The following is a 26241-nucleotide window of genomic DNA, read 5'->3' as shown; positions in this document are numbered from 1 at the left end:
AATCAGAGGCAGACCGTTAGAATAGAATGTCAAGATTTTGGGCCAAATTTTTTGAGCACTCATGTTATCTTTTTTTTTTTTGCCAAATTACAAAAAATCGCTAATTAAGGAGGGTTGCTTTTGCAGCACATTTAGTCTGTTTCATTTGACAGCAAGCAAAGATGTTAGACTTCACAACACTTGACTTTTTCTGGTGTCAGGCCGTAAAGACATGTTACAATTTGTCATCTATGACGAAATGCAGCACAAATGGCCTTTGCCAAAGACATGCACAACAAAGCAATCTATAACAAAAAACAATTTATGGAATATGAAGCATACCATTTGCCTTGACCTGATGTCCTATCCTGACCATACAAATGAAATGTGCTCCACAATGGTTTTATTCCAAATCACTTTAATCCTTCTCTTCAGATGTCTAAAGGAAGACACAAGGTAAAATACAGTTAAATGTTGGGCTTTGTCCAAACAGTCCTCCCACAAATACCCAATGAGAAGCATCTAGTATAAAAAAAACAATAAAACAACTTACAAAAACATTGAGTTTGCTTTACAACTCAACATTTTTGAAGCTCAGCACATTTTAAAGGAAAAAAAGCAGAGAAGACAAAAGGGAAGAAAGAAAAGAGGAGGAGGAGGAAGGGAAGGGGTACATCTACATACCAAGCTCATCCACAAGCACACCAGGACCAAAATAAAAAAACAACAGCTGAGATCTCATGAGGTAAAAACAGTGGGAAGATTGTGTCAACGTTGGGTACATCAAGATGGGAGGGAAGGAGAAAACATCAGTTTTTAGGAGCGAGAGCGGGATCGAGAGCGGCTGGGACGAGGCGAGTAGCGTGGCGATGCTCTGTCGCGGCCTCGAGAATCGCTGCGGCTCCGGCTGATGCTGCGACTGCGGCTTCTGCTGCCATGGCTGCGGGAGCGGGATCTTCCGTAACTGGGGCTGCGGGGACCGTCTACTTTCACGCGAACGTAAGCCGTCTCTCCCTGGCGGACACAAGAGAACTGGATATTGAAGGGACAACATTCCTTCCCTGGGTGCGAGGACAGTCCATAGAGGAGACGAAGAGGCGCGCGTCCAGAGAGTACTCACCTTTTGCACAGCAAAGACACACAATCCATGCCAAGAGACCAAATCAGTACACATACCTCGTGCGAGCGGAATTTGGAGTTGTCCAGCTTTCGAACGGCATAGGTCATATCTTCCTTGCGCACAAACTCTACAACACCGGTTCCATCTCTGTAGACGTCGGCGTAGCACACGTCCCCTGCTTCACGCATGTGGTCCTTCAGGTCCTGCCAGCTGCCACTCTGAGGGAGACCTAAAAAACAATGACAGGCATTGTATGATGACATTACATTTTCCCTATTAGGACTTAGTGTATTCGTGTGCACGTGCTGAGATAAAAATAGTAATGGCGTTGCATGATATGCTGCCGTGTTTCCGAAACTGCTCTACACGACACGAGGCAATTAAGAACATGGACTATATTCTCTGCAGGTGAGATGAGATGTTTCTCTTTTACAGTATTATTAGTCACTACAGTGCATGGTATCCTGCACTGTCTCCATACTTAACTCTACATGGCTGACAGAGAATAAAGAACATGAAATGTATGCAATGCTGGCAAAGTCATATACTTGCTTGCAGTGTTATGCAATAATATTCACAACAGTGCATGACATACTACTGTCTCTACAAAACTGCTCTACAAGACAAACAGCAGTACGAGTATTGGGATGTTTTTCCAAACTGGATTTTACATTTTTTTTGTAACTTGCACTCCATTGCACCTTTTGTACATGTGTACAGAGGACTGACATGGTTGTGAAAACCTGTAGTAACATGGAGGCTTGACTATGTGTCAGTCAGCACGTGTGCATGCACTAAATTAGTCGAATTTGCCATGGAGACACCTTAATCCGAACGTGTTTGGTTTTTGAAAAATTGGACTTACACACCTGGATTATGCGATTGGAAACCAGATTTCTCGAGTGGGTGTATACATCAGGAGAAGACCCTTCGTATTGCGCCAGTCCCAACGCCCCGGATACAACCCGGAAGCAGATACCATTCAATAAAAACGTAGCAACAATAGCAATGGATAAGAGACTGTTTATTGACTTCACAAATTAAAAGAAGGTAACATTTTGAAGTGCACCGATGGGAGAAAAAAAAGCAGATTTTTTTAAGAAGATAGCTAAGGAAATGTAAAATGCCGGCTTGATTCTGACTCCCGAACGAAATAAAAGATAATGAATCAGGTGTATTAAAAGGCGAATAATAAAGCGTACGCAAGCCTCTTCACGCTGTAATTGTGCACTCCAAACTAATTAACAATAACTGCACGACTGGCCCGACAGTCCAGAACAATAGCAACCTTCATCTGGAACAGTATCATCCGTGGCACCAACTGTCTTTTCCTTCGGATTAAAAACTCCTGTTAATCGAAAGTGCCTTATGAAATAAAAAAATTATTCTGCCGGTCTTTCTTTGCTTTGGACCTGCCTCCGCCCCAATACATTTTAGGTAGTAGAGTTATGTTCGTAGCGCAATTCAAGATAATTTATTGATGGTGTCTGCTATTTGACATCAGCATAGCCATTACAGACGTAATACTTGTAATCTGAACTAATATTACAGCGGACATCAGTTAAAACAAGTTGCAAGAATCCGCAGTTGGTTAGTGTGATGTCATAGGTCAACCAGAAAAGGGACAGTAAAGTTAAAGTACCACTGATAGTCACACACATACACTAGGTGTGGTGAAATTAACCTCTGCATTTGACCCAATCTTTGTTCCACCCCCTAGGAGGTGAGGGGAGCAGTGAGCAGCAGCTGTGGCCGCACTCGGGAATCATTTTGGTGATTTAACCCCTAATTCCAACCCTTGATGCTGAGTGCCAAGAAGGGAGGTAATGGGTCCCATTTTTATAGTCTTTGGTATGACTCATATAGTCTCACAGTACATGGACACTTGGACTTCCCTAGGGTAGGGTGGGGTGGGCGGTGGGGGGGTTACCCACATATGCGGTCCTCTCCAAGGTTTCTCATAGTCATTCACATCGACGTCCCACCGGGGTGAGTTTTTCCTTGCCCTTATGTGGGCTTTGTACCGAGGATGTCGTTGTGGCTTGTGCAGCCCTTTGAGACACTTGTGATTTAGGGCTATATAAATAAACATTGATTGATTGATTGACTTCACACGTAGTGAACACTTTATTTCTACCAAATATACTTTAGAATATGAGCGGTCTTCTGGAGCAGGTTGTGAGCAACTATATTTGTGCTAATGTGAGTGCACATCTCCCATTGTGCTACTAAAGTACATTCATGGTCATAGTCTACTGGCTCTGTCAGATAAAAACTACTCTGATCACATTGGTCTCAGTCAGAGATGTTTACAACATCAAAGCCCTCCACAAATACTTTGTGGTTCATTCAACAATACATTTTTACCTCACACCTACAAAACTTCAAAAGATGTCCTCCACTTACATTACTTGATATTAACAGTCTGCGGATGTTAGCTGCATACTGTCAAGCCATTTGCCTTTGAATAGCTAAAATTAAAACCCGTTTTTGGGGGGTCAGCATGATGGCATAATTTGGGAAGCTGAGCACAGCACAGAAACACGACAACAATGCATGCACCATACTTAGGCCATGTCCACACGAATAGATACTTAATACACGCATACCTATCGCTGCGATTAGGCCTCTTGTCCACACGCAGACGCATACTTTTTTTGTCTTTAAAAACGCAGACTTTTGCAAACTCTGGCCAAATTGTAGATTCAAAACTCTCCGCTTTGCTTATGCGTGTACACGGCACAAACTGAGACTTATGATGTCACGGTAGTATGCTGTCCTTTCCAAGCTCAACAACACTGCCTTTAAACACTATAAGAGGACTAATGTATGTTTGAATGTAAACATGCTGCTATTTTCACTCTACATTAGTAAAAAGACATCAAAATGGGCTTTGCGACACTCCCGCCGACGCTAATGACAGTCAGCTGTTTTAGATACAATCGCTGTCGAACCTCCAGCTGATGGGACAACTTTGACAAGCAAGACTTTTTGCTCAGTGTCATAAGAAAGGTGCAACATTATCTTATGTTTTTAGTCCTTGTTTAACGACAAATCATGAAGTTAGCTTACGTGTGTTGCTTCCATATTTGTAGATGGAGCCGGTTTATGCGCGTTCGTGGTCGCGCATAAAAAGCCACCAAGCAACTAAAAAAACAATGTAGTGTCCTCCTTGTAGTGTGTACTGATGTTAAAGACAATATACACTTCATTACTTATGTAATATATCACTATATCGGTGATTAAATGCTTTATAATTCCACGACAGTTTTGCAGGAGTACGCGCACGTCCGTGTGCTTATATAACCTACTCAGTGACCTAGTGGTTAGAGTGTCCGCCCTGAGATCGGTAGGTTGTGAGTTCAAACCCCAACCGAGTCATACCAAAGACTACAAAAATGGGACCCATTACCTCCCTGCTTGGCACTCAGCATCAAAGGTTGGAATTGGGGGTTAAATCACCAAAAATGATTCCCGGGCGCGGCCACCGCTGCTGCCCACTGCTCCCCTCACCTCCCAGGGGGTGATCAAGGGTGATGGGTCAAATGCAGAGAATAATTTCGCCACACCTAGTGTGTGTGACAATCATTGGTACTTTAACTTTAAGCACTTAAACATGCAAAATGGTTTCCTTGGCTTGTTAGTGTGTGCTGATTTTAGAAATAATGTACACTTCACTGCACATGTAATACATCACCATGTTGCTCAACATGTTATAATTCTATAAATGTTGGGTTTCAGCAGCACAGGTGTGCATTCGCTCTTTGATAATGTTTCCAGGGCTCTGTGTACATGCAGGCTGGTTTTAAAGGTAATGTACATGTCATTGTGTATGTCTAGTACATCAAAATAAACATAACAGGTGTGTAATGCCACCAAGTCAGATATTGCTGCTTTTTTCAGGCTTCTGATTGGACAAAATGTGCATGACAGCAAGTGTATGCGTTTATGTGTAGACACAAGACACTTTTGAAACTACACTTGTGTGGATGGGGATTGTTTCAACCCCAAATATGTGTTTTTGAAACGCTCCATGTTGGTGTGGACATGGCCTTAGATTCTTTGGTTTTCTTACCGGACACTACAACTCTGTACTCGGAGCGCCTGGATGGAGGACCATAGCGGCCTCTCGGGGCTCCACCGGCTCCACCGCCCCCGCTGAAACTGCCTCTACCGGCGCCCCTGTTGCTCCGGGGGAACTCGACACGGAGCCTGTAGCCGTCGTAGTCGTATCCATCCCGGCCATAGACTGCATCGCCGGCATCCCTGTCAAAAACGGAGCATATATATGTGTACAGCTCTGGTAATGGGTACATTCGCACCCACATGCACAAATGTACTTCAAAATGTAACAACCAAAATAAATATGACTTTTTTTGTTTACTAGGGCATGCATATACAATATGCATTAGTTTGACCATTTAAAATCAACGATAATAAAAAGGAGATGCTTGGAAATAGCATAAAAATGCCACAAAAACTTGGGAAAACGCAATTCATAGCGTTACTTTTTGGTGTAACCATCATGAGCGTTCTGTTCAGGTATATTTCTTTTATATTTTGATAAATAATCATATTTATGTATTAATAAATTTAAATAGGTATTGATCAATCTTTAAGCTGTGTGTATTTGATTTCAGTTTGCTTTTGACATCTTATTTAGAATTGTAGTTGAAACTTTTACAACCTTGTGTTGTGCTCATGATGACGTAACCAAACTAGATTTCATTTAATGATCTTATTTTGAATATTTATTCCCTTTTTACATTTAGTATATTTAAATATTCATTTATAAACATTGAATACATTTCAATATTCATTTATAAACATTGAATACATTTCAAATATCAATAAAACGCAATTGCCTTCATCTTAATGTTTAGTTACACCAAGTCATGAGCGTAACACTAAGCTTCATCACTTTGACTTGTAATATCTCTAATTCTGGTGGTGTTTTATGCTTTTTTTCTTTTTGGAACATGTACTATACATTTATTACAATACAGCCCCATATAAAATTATGTTTCTAGCAATACTTTAATTTTGCCTTTGAAAGTAACACTCCAATGTCCATTAGTGGAGCTGTACATATATACAAAACCCGTTTCCATATGAGTTGGGAAATTGTGTTAGATGTACATATAAACGGAATTCAATGATTTGCAAATCATTTTCAACCCATATTCAGTTGAATATGCTACAAAGACAACATATTTGATGTTCCAAACTGATTGGGAAAGGTGGCAATAAATACTGATAAAGTTGAGGAATGCTCATCAAACACTTATTTGGAACATCCCACAGGTGAACAGGCAAATTGGGAACAGGTGGGTGCCATGATTGGGTATAAAAGTAGATTCCATGAAATGCACAGTCTTTCACAAACAAGGATGGGGCGAGGGTCACCACTTTGTCAACAAATACGTGAGCAAATTGTTGAACAGTTTAAGAAAAACCTTTCTCAACCAGCTATTGCAAGGAATTTAGGGATTTCACCATCTACGATTCGTAATATCATCAAAGGGTTCAGAGAATCTGGAGAAATCACTGCACGTAAGCAGCTAAGCCTGTGACCTTCGATCCCTCAGGCTGTAGTGCATCAACAAGCGACATCAGTGTGTAAAGGATATCACCACATGGGCTCAGGAACACTTCAGAAACCCACTGTCAGTAACTACAGTTGGTCGCTACATCTGTAAGTGCAAGTTAAAACTCTCCTATGCAAGGCGAAAACCGTTTATCAACAACACCCAGAAACACAGTCGGCTTCGCTGGGCCTGAGCTCATCTAAGATGGACTGATACAAAGTGGAAAAGTGTTCTGTGGTCTGACGAGTCCACATTTCAAATTGTTTTTGGAAACTGTGGACGTCGTGTCCTCCGGACCAAAGAGGAAAAGAACCATCCGGATTGTTATAGGCGCAAAGTTGAAAAGCCAGCATCTGTGATGGTATGGTATGGGGTGTATTATGCATTATGAAGCCTAAAATACCACAACGGAGACCCCCGGACTGTTGAACAACTTAAGCTGTACATCAAGCAAGAATGGGAAATAATTCCACCTGAGAAGCTTCAAAAATGTGTCTCCTCAGTTCCCAAACGTTTACGAAGTGTTGTTAAAAGGAAAGGCCATGTAACACAGTGGTGAACATGCCCTTTCACAACTACTTTGGCACGTGTTGCAGCCATGAAATTCTAAGTTAATTATTATTTACAAAAAACAAACAAAGTTTAAACATCAAATATCTTGTCTTAGTAGTGCATTCGATTAAATATGGGTTGAAAAGGATTTGCAAATCATTGTATTCGTTTATATTTACATTTAACACAATTTCCCAACTCATATGGAAACAGGGTTTGTATATAAATAAAAGGTAATGGTAAAATGGGTTATACTTGTATAGCACTTTTCTACCTTCAAGGTACTCAAAGCGCTTTGACACTATTTCCACATTCACACACTGATGGCGGGAGCTAACCACGACCATCGGGAGCAAGGGTGAAGTGTCTTTTGCTCAAGGACAAAACGGACGTGGTAGAAGCCGGGGATCGAACCAGGAACCCTCAGGTTGCTGGCACGGCCACTCTCCCAACCGCGCCACGGTGAGAAGCTCGCAAGTTAAAAGCACATGTTAACAGCTAGCATTGTTTGCTAACACGCATTTAAGTAGTGTGCGAGGTGTTAGGGGGCGGACAAAACAACAGAAGGCTCGTTTAACAAATACTCGCAGGGAGAATTAAACCAAAAGCCCCGTAAAAGGCAAAAGTGAGCATAGTATTGAAAGTGTAACAGCTAGTGGGTGTTAGCCGTAAAATGGCGGCCCTTTGCTGGGGTTTAGCTAAGCTAGCAATAGCGTCTTACCTTGGGTCTTCGAACTCAATGAAAGCGAACGGCGGTCCACCTCGTCTGTTTTTCAGGTCGATATCCCGAATGGCGCCGTACTTGTAGAACACCTCCTCCACGTCTTTCGTGCGAATATCAGGGGGAAGGTTGCCTACGTAGATTCGGCAGTCGTTGTTCCCTGCCGGGCCTCTCACCACGCCAGACATCGCGGATGAATGGGGGACTGGTCGCTGCTTTAATAAAGGCGACTCGTTGCTATAAAAAGGAATTTAAAAAGTCAAAATTGAGCGGAAACGCGATACAGATACAAGGATTTTTTTTTAAATGGCAAAAGTGGTCCGGTTAACGCTTTCTGGTTGTTGTTTTGTGTGCAGACGGTCCCCGTCCTCACCGCGGCGGCAACCAGACGCCTTTCCCTTCAGTGCCGGACTTCCTTCCTGTGGCGCCGCATTCAGGACTGGTGCGCCTCCGCGTAATAAAGTAGTCCGCCACGTACTGGAGCTGAGTAAGTGGACCCGATGACGTCACGACACGCATCGTTTCTTACAGTCAATTCAAGAGTCGCTCCACAACTTGTAATGGCCATATATCATGAATTGGAAAGAATGCAATGAGCATTGCCATGTAACAATAGAGGAGCATTTTCCCTCCAAAACTACTCCCATAGAAAATGAACTGCATGAACTGTACGCTATGCTGGATTCTTATCAAATGTGGTGGTTCCTCCTCTCTTTAAGAAGGGGAACCATGAATTGATTAACGTGGACCCCGACTTAAACAAGTTGAAAAAGTTATTCGGGTGTTACCATTTAGTGGTCAATTGTACGGAATATGTACTGTACTGTGCAATCATACTTGCCAACCCTCCCGAATTTTCCGGGAGACTCCCGAAATTCAGCGCCTCTCCCGAAAACCTCCCGGGGCAAATATTCTCCCGAAAATCTCCCGATTTTCAGCCGGAGCTGGAAGCCACGCCCCCTCCAGCTCCATGCGGACCTGAGTGAGGACAGCCTTTTTTTCATGACGGGAGGACAACAGGGTGACAAGAACTAAATCATCCAGACTAGAGATAAATTGTATTATTGTGTTTATTTTACCTAAAAATAAATATATTTATTAATTAAGAAAAAAACGAAAAAAAAAACATTTTTACTATATTTTGCTAAAAACATCAAAATTAATTGTGTTTATATTTGTATTTTTTTGTGACTCCTTATTACATCCAGCCATAGAATTATACATTAAAATAAACATATTTGAAATAATTGATTTTAAATGATCATAATAATTAATTTAAAATGACCATATTTAATTATTAAAATAATTGCTTTTTTATCAACAACTTTAGCATTTTATTCATTACATTTTGAAACTCTCAGAAGTCAAGTTATGTTATATTCCTTAATATTTATTTATGCAAGTTTGAAGTATCAATTATCTAAACACAGTTTTGTTTGCATATTTTCAGGATGTGTGTGTATATATATATATATATATATATATATATATATATGTATGAAATACTTGACTTGGTGAATTCTAGCTGTCAATATACTCCTCCCCTCTTAACCACGCCCCCACACCCCCACCTCCCGAATTCGGAGGTCTCAAGGTTGGCAAGTATGTGTGCAATCTACTAATAAAAGTCTCAATCAATCAATCAAAAACCGGAGGGTGTGTTCCAACTATCGTGGGATCACACTCCTCAGCCTTCCCGGTAAGGTCTATTCAGGTGTACTGGAGAGGAGGCTACGCCGGATAGTCGAAGCTCGGATTCAGGAGGAACAGTGTGGTTTTCGTCCTGGTCTTGGAACTGTGGACCAGCTCTATACTCTCGTCAGGGTCCTTGAGGGTGCATGGGAGTTTGCGCAACCAGTCTACATGTGCTTTGTGGACTTGGAGAAGGCATTCGAGCGGGCACGTCCTGTGGGGAGTGCTCAGAGAGTATGTGGTGTCGGACTGTCTGATTGTGGCGGACCGCTCCTTGTATGATCAGTGTCAGAATAATTGTATCTAAGTTATCACAAAACTTTGTGTTTCAATGAGTTCCCGGCGAGAGGACAAAAGCTGTCTTTGAACCTACCAAGAAGAAGGCTTGTAAAACTCCGCTGTTGGTGTTCTGTTTCTTTCTTCTGTTGTAATCCACAGAAAGATTTTGTCTTGACCCAAGAACTACAAAGCGGGCAGGAAGCAGGACCTTTTCTTTGAACTGTTGTAATCAAAAGCGATGGCTGTTTACGACCCCCGTCCCTTAGAAACAGCTGTTGCCATGTAATCAGGGAAAGCCCAAATAAAAGAGGAGGCGTACAATCTTTCCCCAGAGCGTGATGGAGACTGTACAAGAGTACAGCCCAGATGCTTCTCTCCTCAATTGAGCCAAATTTAATTCTGTCTCTGTTTAATTCCTTGCTTCTTGTATTGTTTAATAGATGTCATCAGTGTTTGAACCTGACAATCAGTGTAAGAGCTTGGTCCGCATTGTCGGCAGTGAGTCAGACCCATTTCCACTGAGGATTGGACTCCGCCAAGGCTGCCCTTTGTCACAGATTCTGTTCATAACTTTTATGGACAGAATTTCTAGGCGCAGTCAGGGTTTGGTGGCTGCAGGATTAGGTCTCTGCTTTTTGCAGATGATGTGGCTTCATCTGGCCAAGATCTTCAGCTCTCACTGGACCGGTTCGCAGCCGAGTGTGAAGCGACTGGGATGGGAATCAGCACCTCCAAGTCCGAGTCCATGGTTCTCGCCCGGAAAAGGGTGGAGTGCCATTTCCGGGTCGGGGATGAGATCTTGCCCCAAGTGGAGGAGTTCAAGTACCTCGGAGTCTTGTTCACGAGTGAGGGAAGAGTGGATCGTGAGATCGACAGGCGGATCGGTGCGGCGTCTTCAGTAATGCGGACGCTGTATCGATCCGTTGTGGTGAAGAAGGAGCTGAGCCGATCTATGTTCCAATCCTCACCTATGGTCATGAGATTTGGGTTAGGACCGAAAGGACAAGATCACGAGTACAAGCGGCCAAAATGAGTTTCCTCCGCCGGGTCGCGGGGCTCTCTCTTAGAGATAGGGTGAGAAGCTCTGTCATCCGGGAGGAGCTCGAAGTAAAGCCGCTGATAGGAGCTAGATGAGGTGGTTCGGGCATCTGGTCAGGATGCCACCCGAACGCCTCCCTATGGAGGTGTTTAGGGCACGTCCGACCGGTAGGAGGCCAAGGGGAAGACCCAGGACACGTTGGGAAGACTATGTCTCCTGGCTGGCCTGGGAACTCCTCGGGATCCCCCGGGAGGAGCTGGATGAAGTGGCTGGGGAAAAGGAAGTCTGGGCATCTCTGCTTAGGCTGCTGCCCCCGCGAGCCGACCTTAGATAAGCGGAAGAAGATGGATGCATGGATAGTCACAACAGTGCATGATATGCTGTTGTGTCTCCAAACAACTCCACATGATCGATGGCATGCACGATACGTTGCTTTCAAAACTACTCCAGAACACTGACGATAGTAGACAAGCAACATGAACATAATGCTATGCTGGCAAAATAAGATGCTTCTTGTTTTGCAATGTTATACTAGAATAGTCATAACAGTGCATGATATACTGCCCTGTCTCCGAAACGACTCCACATAACCAAAGCCTAATAAATAATAAGAACTGTAAGTGCGAGCAAAGTATAATTCTTGTTGTGCATTATGATGCTAGAATAGTCACAACAATGCATGATATGCTGGCCCATCTCCAAAACTGCGCCATATGACGGATAGCAAATAAACAACACAAATAGTTACAACAGTGCATGGTATGCTGCAATGCCTCCAAAACTACTCCACAAGACTGCTGGCAAACAGAGAAAAATTAATTGTATGCTATAATAGATTCAGCAAAACACTTCTTATTTTGCAGTATTGCGCTGGAATAGTCACAACAGTGCATGCTATGCCATTATTTCTCCAAATGACAGAAAGCATGCAAACTACTCCAGAACACTGTCGATAGCAAATAAACAGGAACTTAATTCTATGCTGGCAAAATAAGATGCTTCTTGTTTTGCAATGTTATGCTACAATAGTCATAACAGTGCATGATATGCTGCCCTGTCTCCATAACGGCGCCATATGACGGATGGCAAACAAACAACACAAACTGTATACTATGCTGGTGAAATAAGGTGCTAGTTTTGTGCATGGTATGTTGCAGTATCTTCAAAACGACTCCACATTACCAAAGCCTAATAAATAAGAACTGTAAGCGGTGCAAGCAAAGTATAATTCTTGTTGTGCGGTAGGTATTATGCTAGAATAGTCACAACAATGCGTTATGCTAGAATAGTCACGACACTGCATGACATGCTGCCCTGTCTCCAAAACGACTCCACATAACCAAAGCCTAATAAATAATAAGAACTGTAAGTGCCACAAAGTATAATTCTTGTTGTGCAGTATTATGCTAGAATAGTCACAACAATGCATGATATGCTGGCCCATCTCCAAAACTGCGCCATATGACGGATAGCAAATAAACAACACAAATAGTTACAACAGTGCATGGTATGCTGCAATGTCTCCAAAACTACTCCACAAGACTGCTGGCAAACAGAGAAAAATTAATTGTATGCTATAATTGATTCAGCAAAATACTTCTTATTTTGCAGTATTGCGCTGGAATAGTCACAACAGTGCATGCTATGCCATTATTTCTCCAAATGACAGAAATCATGCATGATAGGCTGTCTCCAAAACTACTCCAGAACACTGCGGATAGCAGATAAACAGGAAGTTCATTCTATGCTGGCAATATAAGATGTTTCTTGTTTTGCAACGTTATGCTACAAGAGTCACAACAGTGCATGAAATGCTGCCTTGTATCCAAAACAACTCCACATAACCAACAGCAAATAAATATCAAGAACTGTAGGCTGTGCTGGCAAAATATGTTACTTGTTGTGCAGCGTTATGTCGAAATAGTCGCGACACTGCATGATATGATGCCCTGTCTCAAAAACGACTCCACATAAAGAGCTAATATTCTTGTACAGGATTTTGCCAGAATGGTCACAACAATGCATGGTATGCTGCCCTGTCTCCAAAATTACTCCTTACGACAGATAGCAAATAAACAACTTAACTGCATACTATGCTGGTGAAATAAGGTGCTAGTTGTTTTGCTAAAATAGTCACAATAGTGCATGATATGCCACAGTGGCTCCAAAACTACTCAACACGACTGCTAACACGTAAAAAACATGAACTGTATGCTATGCTAGATTCAATAAAATACTTATTTTGCAGTATTACGCTGGAATAGTCAAAACAGTGCATGATATGCTCCTAACGATATTAAACAACTCAAACTATGTGGTAAACTTACGAAAAACACTTCTTGTTTTACAGTGTTATGCCAGAATAGTCACGACAGCGTGTGATATGTTGCTGTGTCTCAAAGACTACTTTACATTAGTCATAACAAATAAAGTGAACTGTATGCTGTACTCACCGAAATAAGATTGTTGGGCTGCAGTGTAACGCCCAAATAGCCACAACAGTGCATGATATACTGCAGTGTCTCCAAAATCTCCTAACATGACCGATCACAAAATAAGATAATAGTTCTGTTGCAGTGTTACGCCAGAATAAAAACAAAAGTGCATGATATGCTGCATTGTCTCCAAAACTACTCTATTGTACATGACAAGTAAATAATAAAAGGGGACATACAGTGGGGCAACAAAGTATTTAGTCAGCCACCAATTGTGCAAGTTCTCCCACTTAAAATGATGACAGAGGTCTGTAATTTTCATCATAGGTACACTTCAACTGTGAGAGACAGACTGTGAAAAAAAAAATCCAGGAATTCACATTGTAGGATTTTTAAAGAATTTATTTGTAAATTATGGTGGAAAATAAGTATTTGGTCAATAACAAAAATTCAACTCAATACTTTGTAATATAACCTTTGTTGGCAATAACAGAGGTCAAACGATTACTATAGGTCTTTACCAGGTTTGCACACACAGTAGCTGGTATTTTGGCCCATTCCTCCATGCAGATCTTCTCGAGAGCAGTGATGTTTTGGGGCTGTCGCCGAGCAACACGGACTTTCAACTCCCACCACAGATTTTCTATAGGGTTGAAGTCTGGAGACTGGCTAGGCGACTCCAGGACTTTCAAATGCTTCTTACGGAGCCACTCCTTCGTTGCCCGGGCGGTGTGTTTGGAATCATTGTCATGCTGGAAGACCCAGCCACGTTTCATCTTCAAAGCTCTCACTGATGGAAGGAGGTTTTGGCTCAAAATCTCACGATACATGACCCCATTCATTCTATCCTTAACACGGATCAGTCTGCCTGTCCCCTTAGCAGAAAAACATCCCCAAAGCATGATGTTTCCACCCCCATGCTTCACAGTAGGTATGGTGTTCTTGGGATGCAACTCAGTATTCTTCTTCCTCCAAACACGAGTTGAGTTTATACCAAAAAGTTCTATTTTGGTTTCATCTGACCACATGACATTCTCCCAATCCTCTGCTGTATCATCCATGTGCTCTCTGGCAAACTTCAGACGGGCCTGGACATGCACTGGCTTAAGCAGGGGGACACGTCTGGCACTGCAGGATTTGATTCCCTGTCGGCGTAGTGTGATACTGATGGTAACCTTTGTTACTTTGGTCCCAGCTCTCTGCAGGTCATTCACCAGGTCCGCCCGTGTGGTTCTGGGATTTTTGCTCACCGTTCTCATGATCATTTTGACCCCACGGGATGAGATCTTGCGTGGAGCCCCAGATCGAGGGAGATTATCAGCGGTCTTGTATGTCTTCCATTTTCTGATAATTGCTCCCACAGTTGATTTTTTCACATCAAGCTGCTTGCCTATTGTAGATTCACTCTTCCTAGTCCGGTGCAGGTCTACAATTATTTTCCTGGTGTCCTTCGACAGCTCTTTGGTCTTGGCCATAGTGGAGTTTGGAGTCTGACTGTTTGAGGCTGTGGACAGGTGCCATTAATACAGGTAACGAAAGGAGGACAGAAGAGCTTCTTAAAGAAGAAGTTACAGGTCTGTGAGAGCCAGAGATCTTCCTTGTTTGAAGTGACCAAATACTTATTTTCCACCATAATTTACAAATAAATTCTTTAATATTCCTACAATGTGAATTCCTGGATTTTTTTTCACATTCTGTCTCTCACAGTTGAAGTGTACCTATGATGAAAATTACAGACCTCTGTCATCATTTTAAGTGGGAGAACTTGCACAATCGGTGGCTGACTAAATACTTTTTTGCCCCACTGTATTTTTACAAAATAGTGATTATCCTAAACTTGCATTGAGATACATATCACATCTCCCTCAAGTACAAATTTGTGTCTTTTGGTCACATGCTCTTTATTTACAGGACTCAAAAAAATACACTCATAAAAAGGCGAATTTTAAATGATTGCAGTGTACTGTACCTTCCTTCATTTGCTTGCACTCTTCAGCTCATCCACTAGATGGCATTAGAGTCCACACCTAGGTTCACATATGTATATTAGAGGCTCATAACCAACCATGATTTATAGGTCATTTTAGCTTTGCTCATACATGATTGTGCCCGTGGCAGTTAAAATATGCTTTGGTTTGAATTATGGCAATTGTACAGCATGTGCCAAAAAATCTGAAGCATTATACACACTCACATTCAAAACAAAAGACTTAAATAAAAAGATAAAACACTGGATAGAATTAGTTAAAATACATGAACATGCTGCATTATTACCATTGAATTAAGTGCAAACCCTCATTGGTCGTATAAACAGGAAGTGCTAATGGGAAGGCACTGCTGTTCATTGAGACCTCGGTTGATTTGGTAGGTTTTTGGCACAGTCCTGATACTAATCCCCTTGTTTGGGAACTTTAAGGCTACTTTCTTTTTTTTTGTGGTTTCTGAAAGTGCACAATCTCTGTGTCAAAGAAACTCGTCAAGTGTAATGTAAACATGACATGAAAGTATCAGTGATTGTTTAAGCAGCTTTTGGTCACCACGTAAGCAGGGTATTGGGGGGTAGTAGAGGGTAAACCACCCGTCACTGATGGACAGGTGCAGACAATAAAAGCATCTGGAATAACGTTTTGTCCATGAACGTCACTTCGGAATCTCCCAAGCTGTCACCAGACATCTTGTGAGATAAACTGTCCCTTCACATTCTGTTGACTAATCCAGAGTTAAAACAAGACTAGTTCATTGTCCCATCACAAACAGTGTCTATTGAGAGTTTACCGGAAGGATCAATCCTCTGTGATGTGGTCGTTGCTTCCGTGTGCACCCGTGTGCGCGGCCGTGCCCCTTTTCCCGCCTCTGCGGCGGCGCTCCCCTCGCCCCCTGCCCGCACAATCCCCCTGAGTCACTTGATGCGGTGGCGCACCAGCGACGACTCGTCTGTGATTTCCCCCGAGTAGCTTCGCCGCCGGCAGGGCAGGACCAGCAGCAGCAGCAGGATGATGAGGATGATGGCGCAGACGGCCATCAGCGCGTAGGAGATGACCCAGAGCAGCGGCTCCTTCAGCCATCGGCCCGAGCAGTCGGTCGCCACGTCCACCGCCGAGAAGGGCCCGGCGATTTCTGACAGAGGCGCTTCGCCGCTGACTGCATAGACGTGTCACATAAAAAGCAAAAAAAAAAAACCATCAGGGTGTGTAATTTAATTTTGTCCGAAACATTTAATAAATAAAAAAAATATACCTAAATATGTATACCAATATATACAGTACAGACCAAAGGTTTGGACACACCTTCTCCTCATTCAATGCGTTTTCTTTATTTTGATGACTATTTACATTGTAGATTGTCACTGAAGGCATCAAAACTATGAATGAACACATGTGGAGTTATGCACTTAACAAAAAAAGGTGAAATAACTGAAAACATGTTTTATATTCCATCCATCCATCCATTTTCTACCGCTTATTCCCTTTGGGGTCGCGGGGGGCGCTGGAGCCTATCTAGTTTCTTCAAAATAACCACCCTTTCCTCTGATTACTGCTTTGCACACTCTTGGCATTCTCTCGATGAGCTTCAAGCACACCTGTGAAGTGAAAACCCTTTCAGGTGACTACCTCTTGAAGCTCATCGAGAGAATGACAAGAGTGTGCGAAAAAGTAATCAGAGCAAAGGGCGGCTATTTTGAAGAAACTAGGAATATAAAACATGTTTTCAGTTATTTCATATTTTTTTAAATGTATACTATATAACAGTCTAATTTTCCTAACTTTAATAAGGATTAAACTATTTTCGGTACAGTAAGAAAACAACAAAATATTAATTTTTTGGTTATTTACTTATCAGGTTTGCAAAATCTTCCACCAAAAATATTTTTCTTAGTGGAATATTTGATGTGAAGTACCGTATTTTTCGGAGTATAAGTCGCACCTGCCGAAAATGCATAAAAAGAAGGAAAAAATCTGGAGCACTGCGACTTATAGTCCGAAAAATACGGTAATCGGAACCTTTGATAGGTCAATAATTCATAATAACATTGATTTTGATACAATATTATGTTTTGAGCAATGACAGTTTGAAAGAAAAAAAACCAGCTTTGTTTTATTAGTCAACATTGCAACTTTTTCTAAATTACATTTAACCTTTAAGCTTTTTTATTTCGCTTTTGTTATGTTTTTGTTTATTTTAATAGTATTTTTAGAATGTGCCGTGGGCTTTTAAAACATTAGCTGTATGTATATATATATATATATATATATATATATATATATATATATATATATATATATATATATATATATATATATAAATTAGGGGTGTAACGGTACACAAAAACTTTGGTTCGGTACCTACCTCGGTTTAGAGGTCACGGTTCGGTTCATTTTCGGTACAGTAAGAAAACAACAAAATATAAATTTTTTGGTTATTTATTTACTAAATGTGTAAACAATGGCTTTATCCTTTTAACATTGGGAACACTATAATAATTCTGCCCACGTTAATCAACATTAAACTGCCTCAAGTTGTTGCTCAGATTAAATAAAATGACAAAACTTTTCTTCTACATATAAAAAGTGCAACATTAAACAGTTTCAAGTCAACTCATCACGCTTAATTTATTACAGCATTTGGGAAGCCTGTAGTTCATTTTTATTATGTAAATGTTATATTTTTATCAACATGTGATAGCAGGGACCCTGCCATTCAAAACTAGGCTGCTACATTACTAATGATTAATGTAACTATAGCTGAAAAAATAGTACAATAGCAATAGGAGAGACTATTCATCCCTGAACACCATGGAGTTCAAGTGAAATAACAGACAGACAGGGCTTTGCTGTCCCTAACACACACACGCACACACACACACACACACACACACACACACACACACACACACACACACACACACACCGCAAAATGAGCTAACGTTACGCTAAAAGCTAATTAGCCTTCACCTCAAGCCAGGACTGCGAGCGAGCTGAGCTGCAGTTTAAGTTTCTAGAACGTCAACGGGCTCATAGTGATGTTACTAGTAGTTGACTGGGGGGTGTTTATTATAATTTGGGGAGAGTACGCTGCCTTATGCTCAACTGCTAAACACCTATCTGCTCGACGCAGGAGTATTGACTACATGCGCTCTGAATACGCACTGCTGATTGGCTGTTACCGCTTTGAATGTAACCAATCAGATGGTTGTGTGGGTGGGGCTGAGACAGAGGCAGAAGAAGCAAAGCAGTTTGTTAAGACTTTAGCTTAGAAACTCGTTCGGTACACCCCCGTACCGAACCGAAACCCCCGTACTGAAACGGTTCAATACAAAACACGTACCGTTACACCCCTAATATCCATCCATCCATCCATCCATTTTCTACCGCTTATTCCCTTTGGGGTCGCGGGGGCGCTGGAGCCTATCTCAGCTATAATCGGGCGGAAGGCGGGGTACACCCCGGACAAGTCGCCACCTCATCACAGACCCCTAATATATATATATATATATATATATATATATATATATATATATATATATATATATATATATATATATATATATATATATATATAATTTGAATGAGCATTTGCAACAGAAGGAACCAACATTTCTCCTATTTATTCATAGTTTAGGTTTCCTAGTTACAGCAAACAAAATAGAAATTACGTATGAGACAGAAAATTATCAAAGCAAATGTGTTTGGCGGTTTAGGAATCAAAGAGATGATATTGCTCAGACAAAAACTGTGACACGTCTGTTTACCTAATACTTAACAAAAGTCATCTTTGTCCTTAGAGTGTGGGAAAACTCATGTCTGGACAGAGCTTCAGTTCCGTCTGCTTGCTTTTTAATAGTTTATAGTTTAACCCGTGTCCGGAAGTCAGCATGAAAGTATGTCCAGTATTTACAATATAATAGGGATGTAGTGATATGAAAATGTCACATGACGGTTATTGTGACCAAAATTATCATTATTATTGTTGAATGTCCTCAAAAAGTACTTGTACACACACACTGACATTTTTGGACCACGTTATTTCAATTAAAAAAAAAGACTAAAATAAATATAACATTTTTAAACATTATTTCGTACCTTCGCACTTTAACGTTTACTTCAATGAAATGTGCGTAAAAAAAAAAAAGTCTATTACTATTATTTCTGGCGTGTGTCGTGTCCTACACTGCTCAGCAATCCTAGAACTCAGGCAAAGACAGCACAATTAAATAGCTTAGTTACTCAGACAGAAATGTGTTTATATACGTTTATTTTGGGGTACCGGTATGTCATTCTTTTATTGGGGAAAGACGTTCATGTCTCTTGTTTTCATGTTAGCATTAAAGTCAGCGAGCTGGCGCCAATCAGTCCGTAAGTTTTTTAAAGTACACTTATCAATCTTTGATGATATTAATTCAAAGCGGTCATACCAAACTTTGGGAGTTTTACCGTGGTTATCGTGGCCAAAATATATGCACTGCATGTAGCCTGACCTGCACAGTTGCTGAGGGCAAAGCCCAGTCTGCGCTGGGCACGATCAAACACCACGTAGAAACCCTCCATCACCGTTGCTCCGATCACAAGGCCATTAGCGGACGAAGACACTCCAAAACGGTAGCAGTCCAGTGTGCCGTCCACGTCTGTGATTGGCTGGATGTACAGCTTCAACACACAGGAGAAACAAAGGATGAAGACGCTCTTTTTAGGAATGCTGGCGTTGGCGTTGATGTACCTGAGGCAGGATGGTGATGCGGAATGACTGGCTGGCGTTGGTATCCCTCAGGTAGATGGACAGTTTGGGGAAAAACCTCCAGGGGGTATCTCCCCTCATCCAGCATGCCAGCTTGGTGCCGTCCCAGAAGCCAGAGGAGAAATCCTGGATCTGAAAGACAGACAGAAAATGTCAGTATAACGACTTTTAAGGTTTTTATCAAGAATCTAAGTTGAATTACCAAAAACAATTGGAAGCTACAGTGGTAGCTCGGTTTTCATACGCCCCCACTTTTTGTAAGATTCTGTTTGCAACAGAAATTTTCGCCAAGTTTGTCCTGGTTATCTCAAACCAACTCAATTATTGTATGGCCAAACTGGTCTGTTTGCCCGTGTATCATTGTATGGAATCAAGTGCCCAAACAAAGAATCCCATGCTTTGGTGATTTAGTCTTGACTTTTTTTTTTTAATTAAATACGACAAGCGGTAGAAAATGGATAGATTGCTGGACAGCAAAATAAGACACCATGGGGCCAAAGAAAGTTGCGAGTGCCAGCACTTTGACAAAGAAGGTGAAAACTATATTGAAGTCAAGAAAGAACTCCCAGCAAAGTACAAAGGTGATGTTAAATGTTCATTTATACATTTGGCATTTAATTTAAATATATTTCACATTGTTTTCTGCATGTAAAACTATAACAATTCTCTGTAAAATGTTTTTGTGTTCATATTTTTGGGTGTTTTTAGGTGATTTACATTTTTTCTTATGGAAAAAATTGCTGCAATTTTTGTACGATTTGATCTTTGTCGAACGTACCCGAGGTTGCAGATTTAGCCCAATGAGTACCACGAAAATGATTGTATGTCGTAAAATTTCTGCAGTATTACATTATCGTTTTATTATTTTATATATTATTATCTAGTTCCAATGTTTCTGTTGTTGCATCAAGCTATGTGCTAAAATTAGATTGTACCATTTAAATTTTAACCATGTGAAGCACTTTGTGAGCTCTCTGTGAGAAGTGCTCTATAAACAAAAATGTCCTAACATGCCAAATGGTTTAAATATAATATATGTAAACAGATTAGTTTATAAATAGCTTATAGATTATAATATAACAAGTAGAATAGTGTTATTTTATAGTGCAAATAGAATTTAAAAACTGACAGCAAACCAAACTAAACAAATGAATGCAACATTACAAATATGGTTAATAGATATACTGTAAATATGATGATTAGTATTTCTTTGCAGCTAAATTCAAATGTACAGTGTGACACTATTTGAGATTAATTTCAGCAGTCAGTATATCTTCTCACGGGACAAAAATTAAATAAACTAAACTTGGGGATTTAGTGTAGTGCATCTTGTGTAGAGGTATAGATAAGAATCTACTAAAATACTAAATAAATAGGCAAGACAAGTGAGTACACCTCACAGTGAATATGTCCAAAATATCAATACTTAGTGTAGTGAAGTGAAGTATATTTATATAGCGCTTTTCTCTAGTGACTCAAAGCGCTTTTACATAGTGAAACCCAATATCTAAGTTACATTTAAAGTGGTGTGGGTGGCACTGGGAGCAGGTGGGTAAAGTGTCTTGCCCAAGGACACAATGCCAGTGACTAGGATGGCGCAAGCGGGGATTGAACCTGGAACCCTCAAGCTGCCGGCACGGTCACTCTACCAACCGAGCTATACCGCCCGTGTAAGCAACATTGTTATCTACATTTGCCTTAAACCTCTTGAGCATTGAATTAGTGTTATTGGTTACGTCCACTCCTCCACATCAAGCTGGTGATGTTAGGCACCTTGCACTCTTCCATCTGTTTGACAATGCATTTGTTTGTGCTCTTTATCGTGTTGGAAAACTACCACTCTCTAATGAATGGGGACCATGTTCTGTTTCATTTCCCTCAATGAACCGCAGCTCTCCCTAGCATTTGTATAGCCCGAGACAAGGACACTATTAGGGATGGGTACTGAATTCTGTACTTTGTTTGGCAATGACCGAATTCCTTCGGTACTACCGGGTATCGATTTATGTAAACTCAAACGGTGCCATATTGATATCTTTGTTGCACGTGACGTCACAACTGGTTGCAGACTCGGCCGGCAAACAAGGACTCAGGCAGTACTTACAGCAGACTCAGCCACTGCCTTTAAGTAATGTTACAATTTTCCATGCTAACAAAGCAAGAATGCCTGATAAAAAGCACTCTGAAATACAGCAAGGCTTCAGTTTTCAAAATGCGCTAACTCGACACTAATTTATATTAAAGTTTCCATAGACATGCATTAGCATTAGCGATTTTACATGGCATTTTCAACACCTCCAAATGTGTTAATAAAAATTACAACTAACATTCACGTTACAGTCAAACATTTAGTGTGTATTAAATACAATACTAACAGTTTAAACACTTTGTAATGCGCAACAAAATATTTTATATAATACTTGGACGCGGGACTCATAAGTGTAGGAAAAAATATATATAAACACTGAACAGCACAGTTATCATTATCAGCTCATTTTTAAGGGGATGTTTGGAAAGTGAGCGCCCTCTAGACATCTGTGTGAATGTGTTTTACACTGTATATCCGCCCTCTTCCGGCTTCTAGGTCTTGTTAGCTATTAATAGCGATTTGGCTAGTTAGTGTTAACAATCATTGAATGTATATTTTATCACAACAACAATATGACTGCAAATTGTTCCTTGCTTCTCTTGGACTGCTTTTGTATGTGTGCACGTGTTGACGAGACAGGGTGAATGACCGCTACAAACACCAATCATTTAATGCGAGACAGTAAAAAATGTTACTACACAAACTTAGTGATTGGGAAAAATAGACACCGTTCAAACACAAATGTGTTCTGTTTAACCACTCATGGTATCCTAAGCTAGCCAATGTTTTGCTTTGAAAAATGTTACTGTAAGCAAGTTGCAAACAGCCCCTTTAAATGTTAAATACAAAAATGAGATTTTATTATTCAACAAATTAACATTTATTAACACATGAACACACATAAAAGTACGGAAACTGGGTACCGTTGAGAATCGGAAATTAGTACGGTATCGATTCAAATGTGATTAGGTACGACCATTGCAGGCAAGACAACATTCTCTTGCCTACGTACACAATGACGGCTGTGTGTTGACTCATTTACAGTGGATAGTAAATGTGTACTGCTATACACTGACTACTCTAATGCATATATTGGTTTCATTTCTATAGTATGGTCCCTTGAGAATATATACATTTATGCTTGCTGAAATGTGCGTGCTGCACTCACTTCTGCGACATACTGTATAGTGAAGTACAATAAACTATGTATAAAATTCAGAATTCTAAAAAAACTGCGTCCTTGAACGGCGCACCATCCTCCCCCCCACATCCCTTTGCTCTTGACATGTTTCATCATAGTGTGGAGAAGAAGACGGCGGCGTACCAGAGAGCTGCGTGTGATGGCGTCCACCACCGCATTGAAGACGTTGACGGGGAGTCGCAGCAGCGTCGTGCCGCTGTCAACTATGGCTTTATCCATGTTGTACTGAAAGAAAAGTGCGACAAGAGAAGTGCGGCTCGTCAGTGGGAGTGGAGAAGACTCCGATGGAAGACCTTGAGCGAGTGACAGAACGTCAACATTGGATTCAAAGCACTGACAAGAACTTGTGCCAATATGACTTTTGGGATAGAATAAGCTACAAGTGTTGGTCCTTAAGTCAAACAGGAATACAATGGACAAGAATTGTGTACTAATGTAGTGAGCTTAGAAGCATAAAGGCTACGTTCACACTGCAGGGTAGGATGTCCAATTTGGAATTTTTTTGGCAAATCCAATCTTTTTAATATCGTTCATATTACAAAAATGCGATGTCCAATGTGTAAGCATTCTGACCCACATGCAGACATGATGTCAACGTGCTGCAGTCTCTACAGAAGTAAACATGGCTTCAATTTTAGTCCGTCTCAGTCGTGGCGCGTTTGTGGCAATTTTAAGGACTTTGTGCAATCCAAGTCAACATTTTTTAACCAAATTATTGCGTGTAGACGATTAAGAAGGAAGAGGGCAAGTATTTTGGCTCTAGCGGTTTGCGGTACATTTGCTTCGACGTCTGCTTTGAAGAGCGTGTCAGCGAGCAGTCGAAGGCAAGAGCGGCGACACATTGAGGCGAGTTCCGGAAAAATTACCGTAAATTCCGGACTATAAGCTGCTAATTTTTTCCTATGCTTTGAAACCTGCGACTTATAAAACGGTGCGGCTAATGTGTGTAAGTGTCTGTGATAATAATTTTAATTTACAACGGCATTCTCTCAGTTTCACAAATTCCTCAGTAAATTCACCAAATTGTCACCGTGGCGTTATTGAGGCTGTTTAGCTGATTGGAGAGCTAGCTTCCGCAGCTAGTGGATCAATGACGATGACTTCTATTTTCTTTGATCGGCCTTTTTATTGCCGTGTTACAGGCACTGTTTGAAAACAATTATGTTATGTAAATAAGCATTTATAATTTTTTTCTGTGTAAATAACTCATTTAGCAACTTATAATTCTGCGGCTTATATTCCGGTGCAGCTAATATATGGAAAAATATTTTTTTGATTCTAAAATTAAATGAAGCGTATATACCAGTGTGCTCTCTAGTCTGGAAAATATGGTAATAGTACTAAACACATAAAAACATTTGCCTATTTTCTGTAAGTTTGTCAATTATTTAATTTGCACCCCTCTATTTTGGCGAAGAATTATGACGATTATCAAATTTGAAGAACATCGCAATTGCGTTCCTTACAATGATATGAAAAAAATCCAATACAGGTCACATATGGGCACCATAATCAGAATGACCGGCAGTGTGAACAAGGCTAAAGAAGTGTGGCCTGTAGAACCTATTGATCTAGATCAGTGGTTCTTAACCTGGGTTCGATCGAACCCTAGGGGTTCGGTGAGTCAGTCTTAGGGGTTCGGCGGAGCCTCCACCGCGGAGGTCAAGACACACCCGACTCATAGTGTACAGTGTTTCCCACAGGACAGGCATCTATTTGTGGTGGTGTGCTCGGGTGGTTGCAGCGGCAGCTGCGATGACCAAGAAGAACGCGGAGTTGGAACATAATTACAACATTTTATGTACATATTTATATACAGATTTGAACAATTAGTGATTCACTGAAATATATTTATTAATTGTGGTTCTTACAAAAAATATATCTTATAAAATATAAAAGCTAAAATGTCTCTTAAAGCTCTGCCCCTTTAATTAGTGAATACTAAATAATTTAACTTTAGCCTACTACTACAACCATATTATTTACCAGCAACATGAAGTGAAACAGAGGCAGAGGTGTCCTGCCACAGTCAGTCAACCTCCTCCTCCTCCTCCTCCTGCTGCTGCTGAACTGGTCGCACCTGTGGTCCGGACTGTAGGCCTACCTCCTCTCCAAGTCGAGCCCTTTTCGGCTGTTGAAAATATTTTTCTATACTCATCTGTGTGAAGGAGTGAACATCCAACATTAGAATTTATTACCGGTACTAACGAGCAGAACCGCTCTATGTACAGTGCCGTCTAACCTTAAGCGGCAGCAGCTCAACACATGCAGGGTTCAACGTTAAGGTTTTTTTCTACTTGCCTGACTTCTCAAATCTACTTGCCCCAATATTTTTACTTGTCCTGCCTAGGTTTTTTTCTGGCTGTGTAGTGCTCATGGCTTATATCTTACTAAAATTCTTCCCGTTGACTATTTACAACACTACACAGTATTTATTATTATTATTATTATCTATAAATACATTTAAATGGCATTGCATACATGTAAATCAAATGCTATTTCACATTATTTGACCAGTAGCAGTTACACTCATCTGAACAGGTCAGCCACCTGTTTAAAGCCCGATCACAGTTGAAATCTTGAAATGAAGGGCCTTTAATGGCCAAAACATTAACCTGGACAACATTTTAACAGCTGGTTGGCTCAGATTGTATTCTTTTCATTGCATTCACATGCTGCAGTGGACAATTTAGCTTCAGTCCATGTGTGTTTATTGACAACAGGGTTATAACCTGGACACGTTAGCTCGTCGGTATGAAAACACGTGATTGTTACTACGTGCGTCTGCCCGGCCCCCGAGTCAAACAGCGGCGG

The 26241-nt window shown here is 40.9% G+C and overlaps 2 protein-coding genes and 1 long non-coding RNA gene across 3 annotated transcripts in view; 1 reads left to right on the top strand and 2 right to left on the bottom strand.

Moving 5' to 3' along the window:
- Window positions 1-380: 380 nt before the first annotated feature.
- Window positions 381-8494, bottom strand: srsf1a (serine and arginine rich splicing factor 1a). The gene is made up of 5 exons (XM_061972574.1): window positions 8334-8494; window positions 7961-8197; window positions 5175-5365; window positions 1156-1328; window positions 381-993 (listed from the first exon to the last, which is right to left on the bottom strand). Exons 1-5 carry the CDS (start codon window positions 8477-8479, stop codon window positions 796-798), a joined length of 945 nt encoding a protein of 314 aa, XP_061828558.1. The 5' UTR covers window positions 8480-8494; the 3' UTR covers window positions 381-795.
- On the top strand, window positions 8322-25115 carry LOC133614537 (uncharacterized). The gene is made up of 2 exons (XR_009816593.1): window positions 8322-8447; window positions 23526-25115. It is a non-coding gene; the product is annotated as an uncharacterized lncRNA (long non-coding RNA).
- The window catches only part of bace2 (beta-secretase 2), a 41401-nt gene continuing 30343 nt past the window's right edge, over window positions 15184-26241 (bottom strand). Inside the window, exons 6-9 of the mRNA XM_061972573.2 lie at window positions 23551-23652; window positions 20120-20269; window positions 19881-20049; window positions 15184-16546 (exon numbers count right to left, since the gene is read on the bottom strand). Of these exons, the coding sequence (XP_061828557.1) occupies window positions 16305-16546; window positions 19881-20049; window positions 20120-20269; window positions 23551-23652 (663 nt within the window). The 3' untranslated portion in view covers window positions 15184-16304. The remainder of the gene's footprint in view (window positions 16547-19880; window positions 20050-20119; window positions 20270-23550; window positions 23653-26241) is intronic.

Source organism: Nerophis lumbriciformis, linkage group LG17, assembly GCF_033978685.3.
Source record: "Nerophis lumbriciformis linkage group LG17, RoL_Nlum_v2.1, whole genome shotgun sequence".
Taxonomy (NCBI): Eukaryota; Metazoa; Chordata; class Actinopteri; order Syngnathiformes; family Syngnathidae; genus Nerophis; species Nerophis lumbriciformis.
This window is presented reverse-complemented; position numbering and strand designations above follow the sequence as displayed.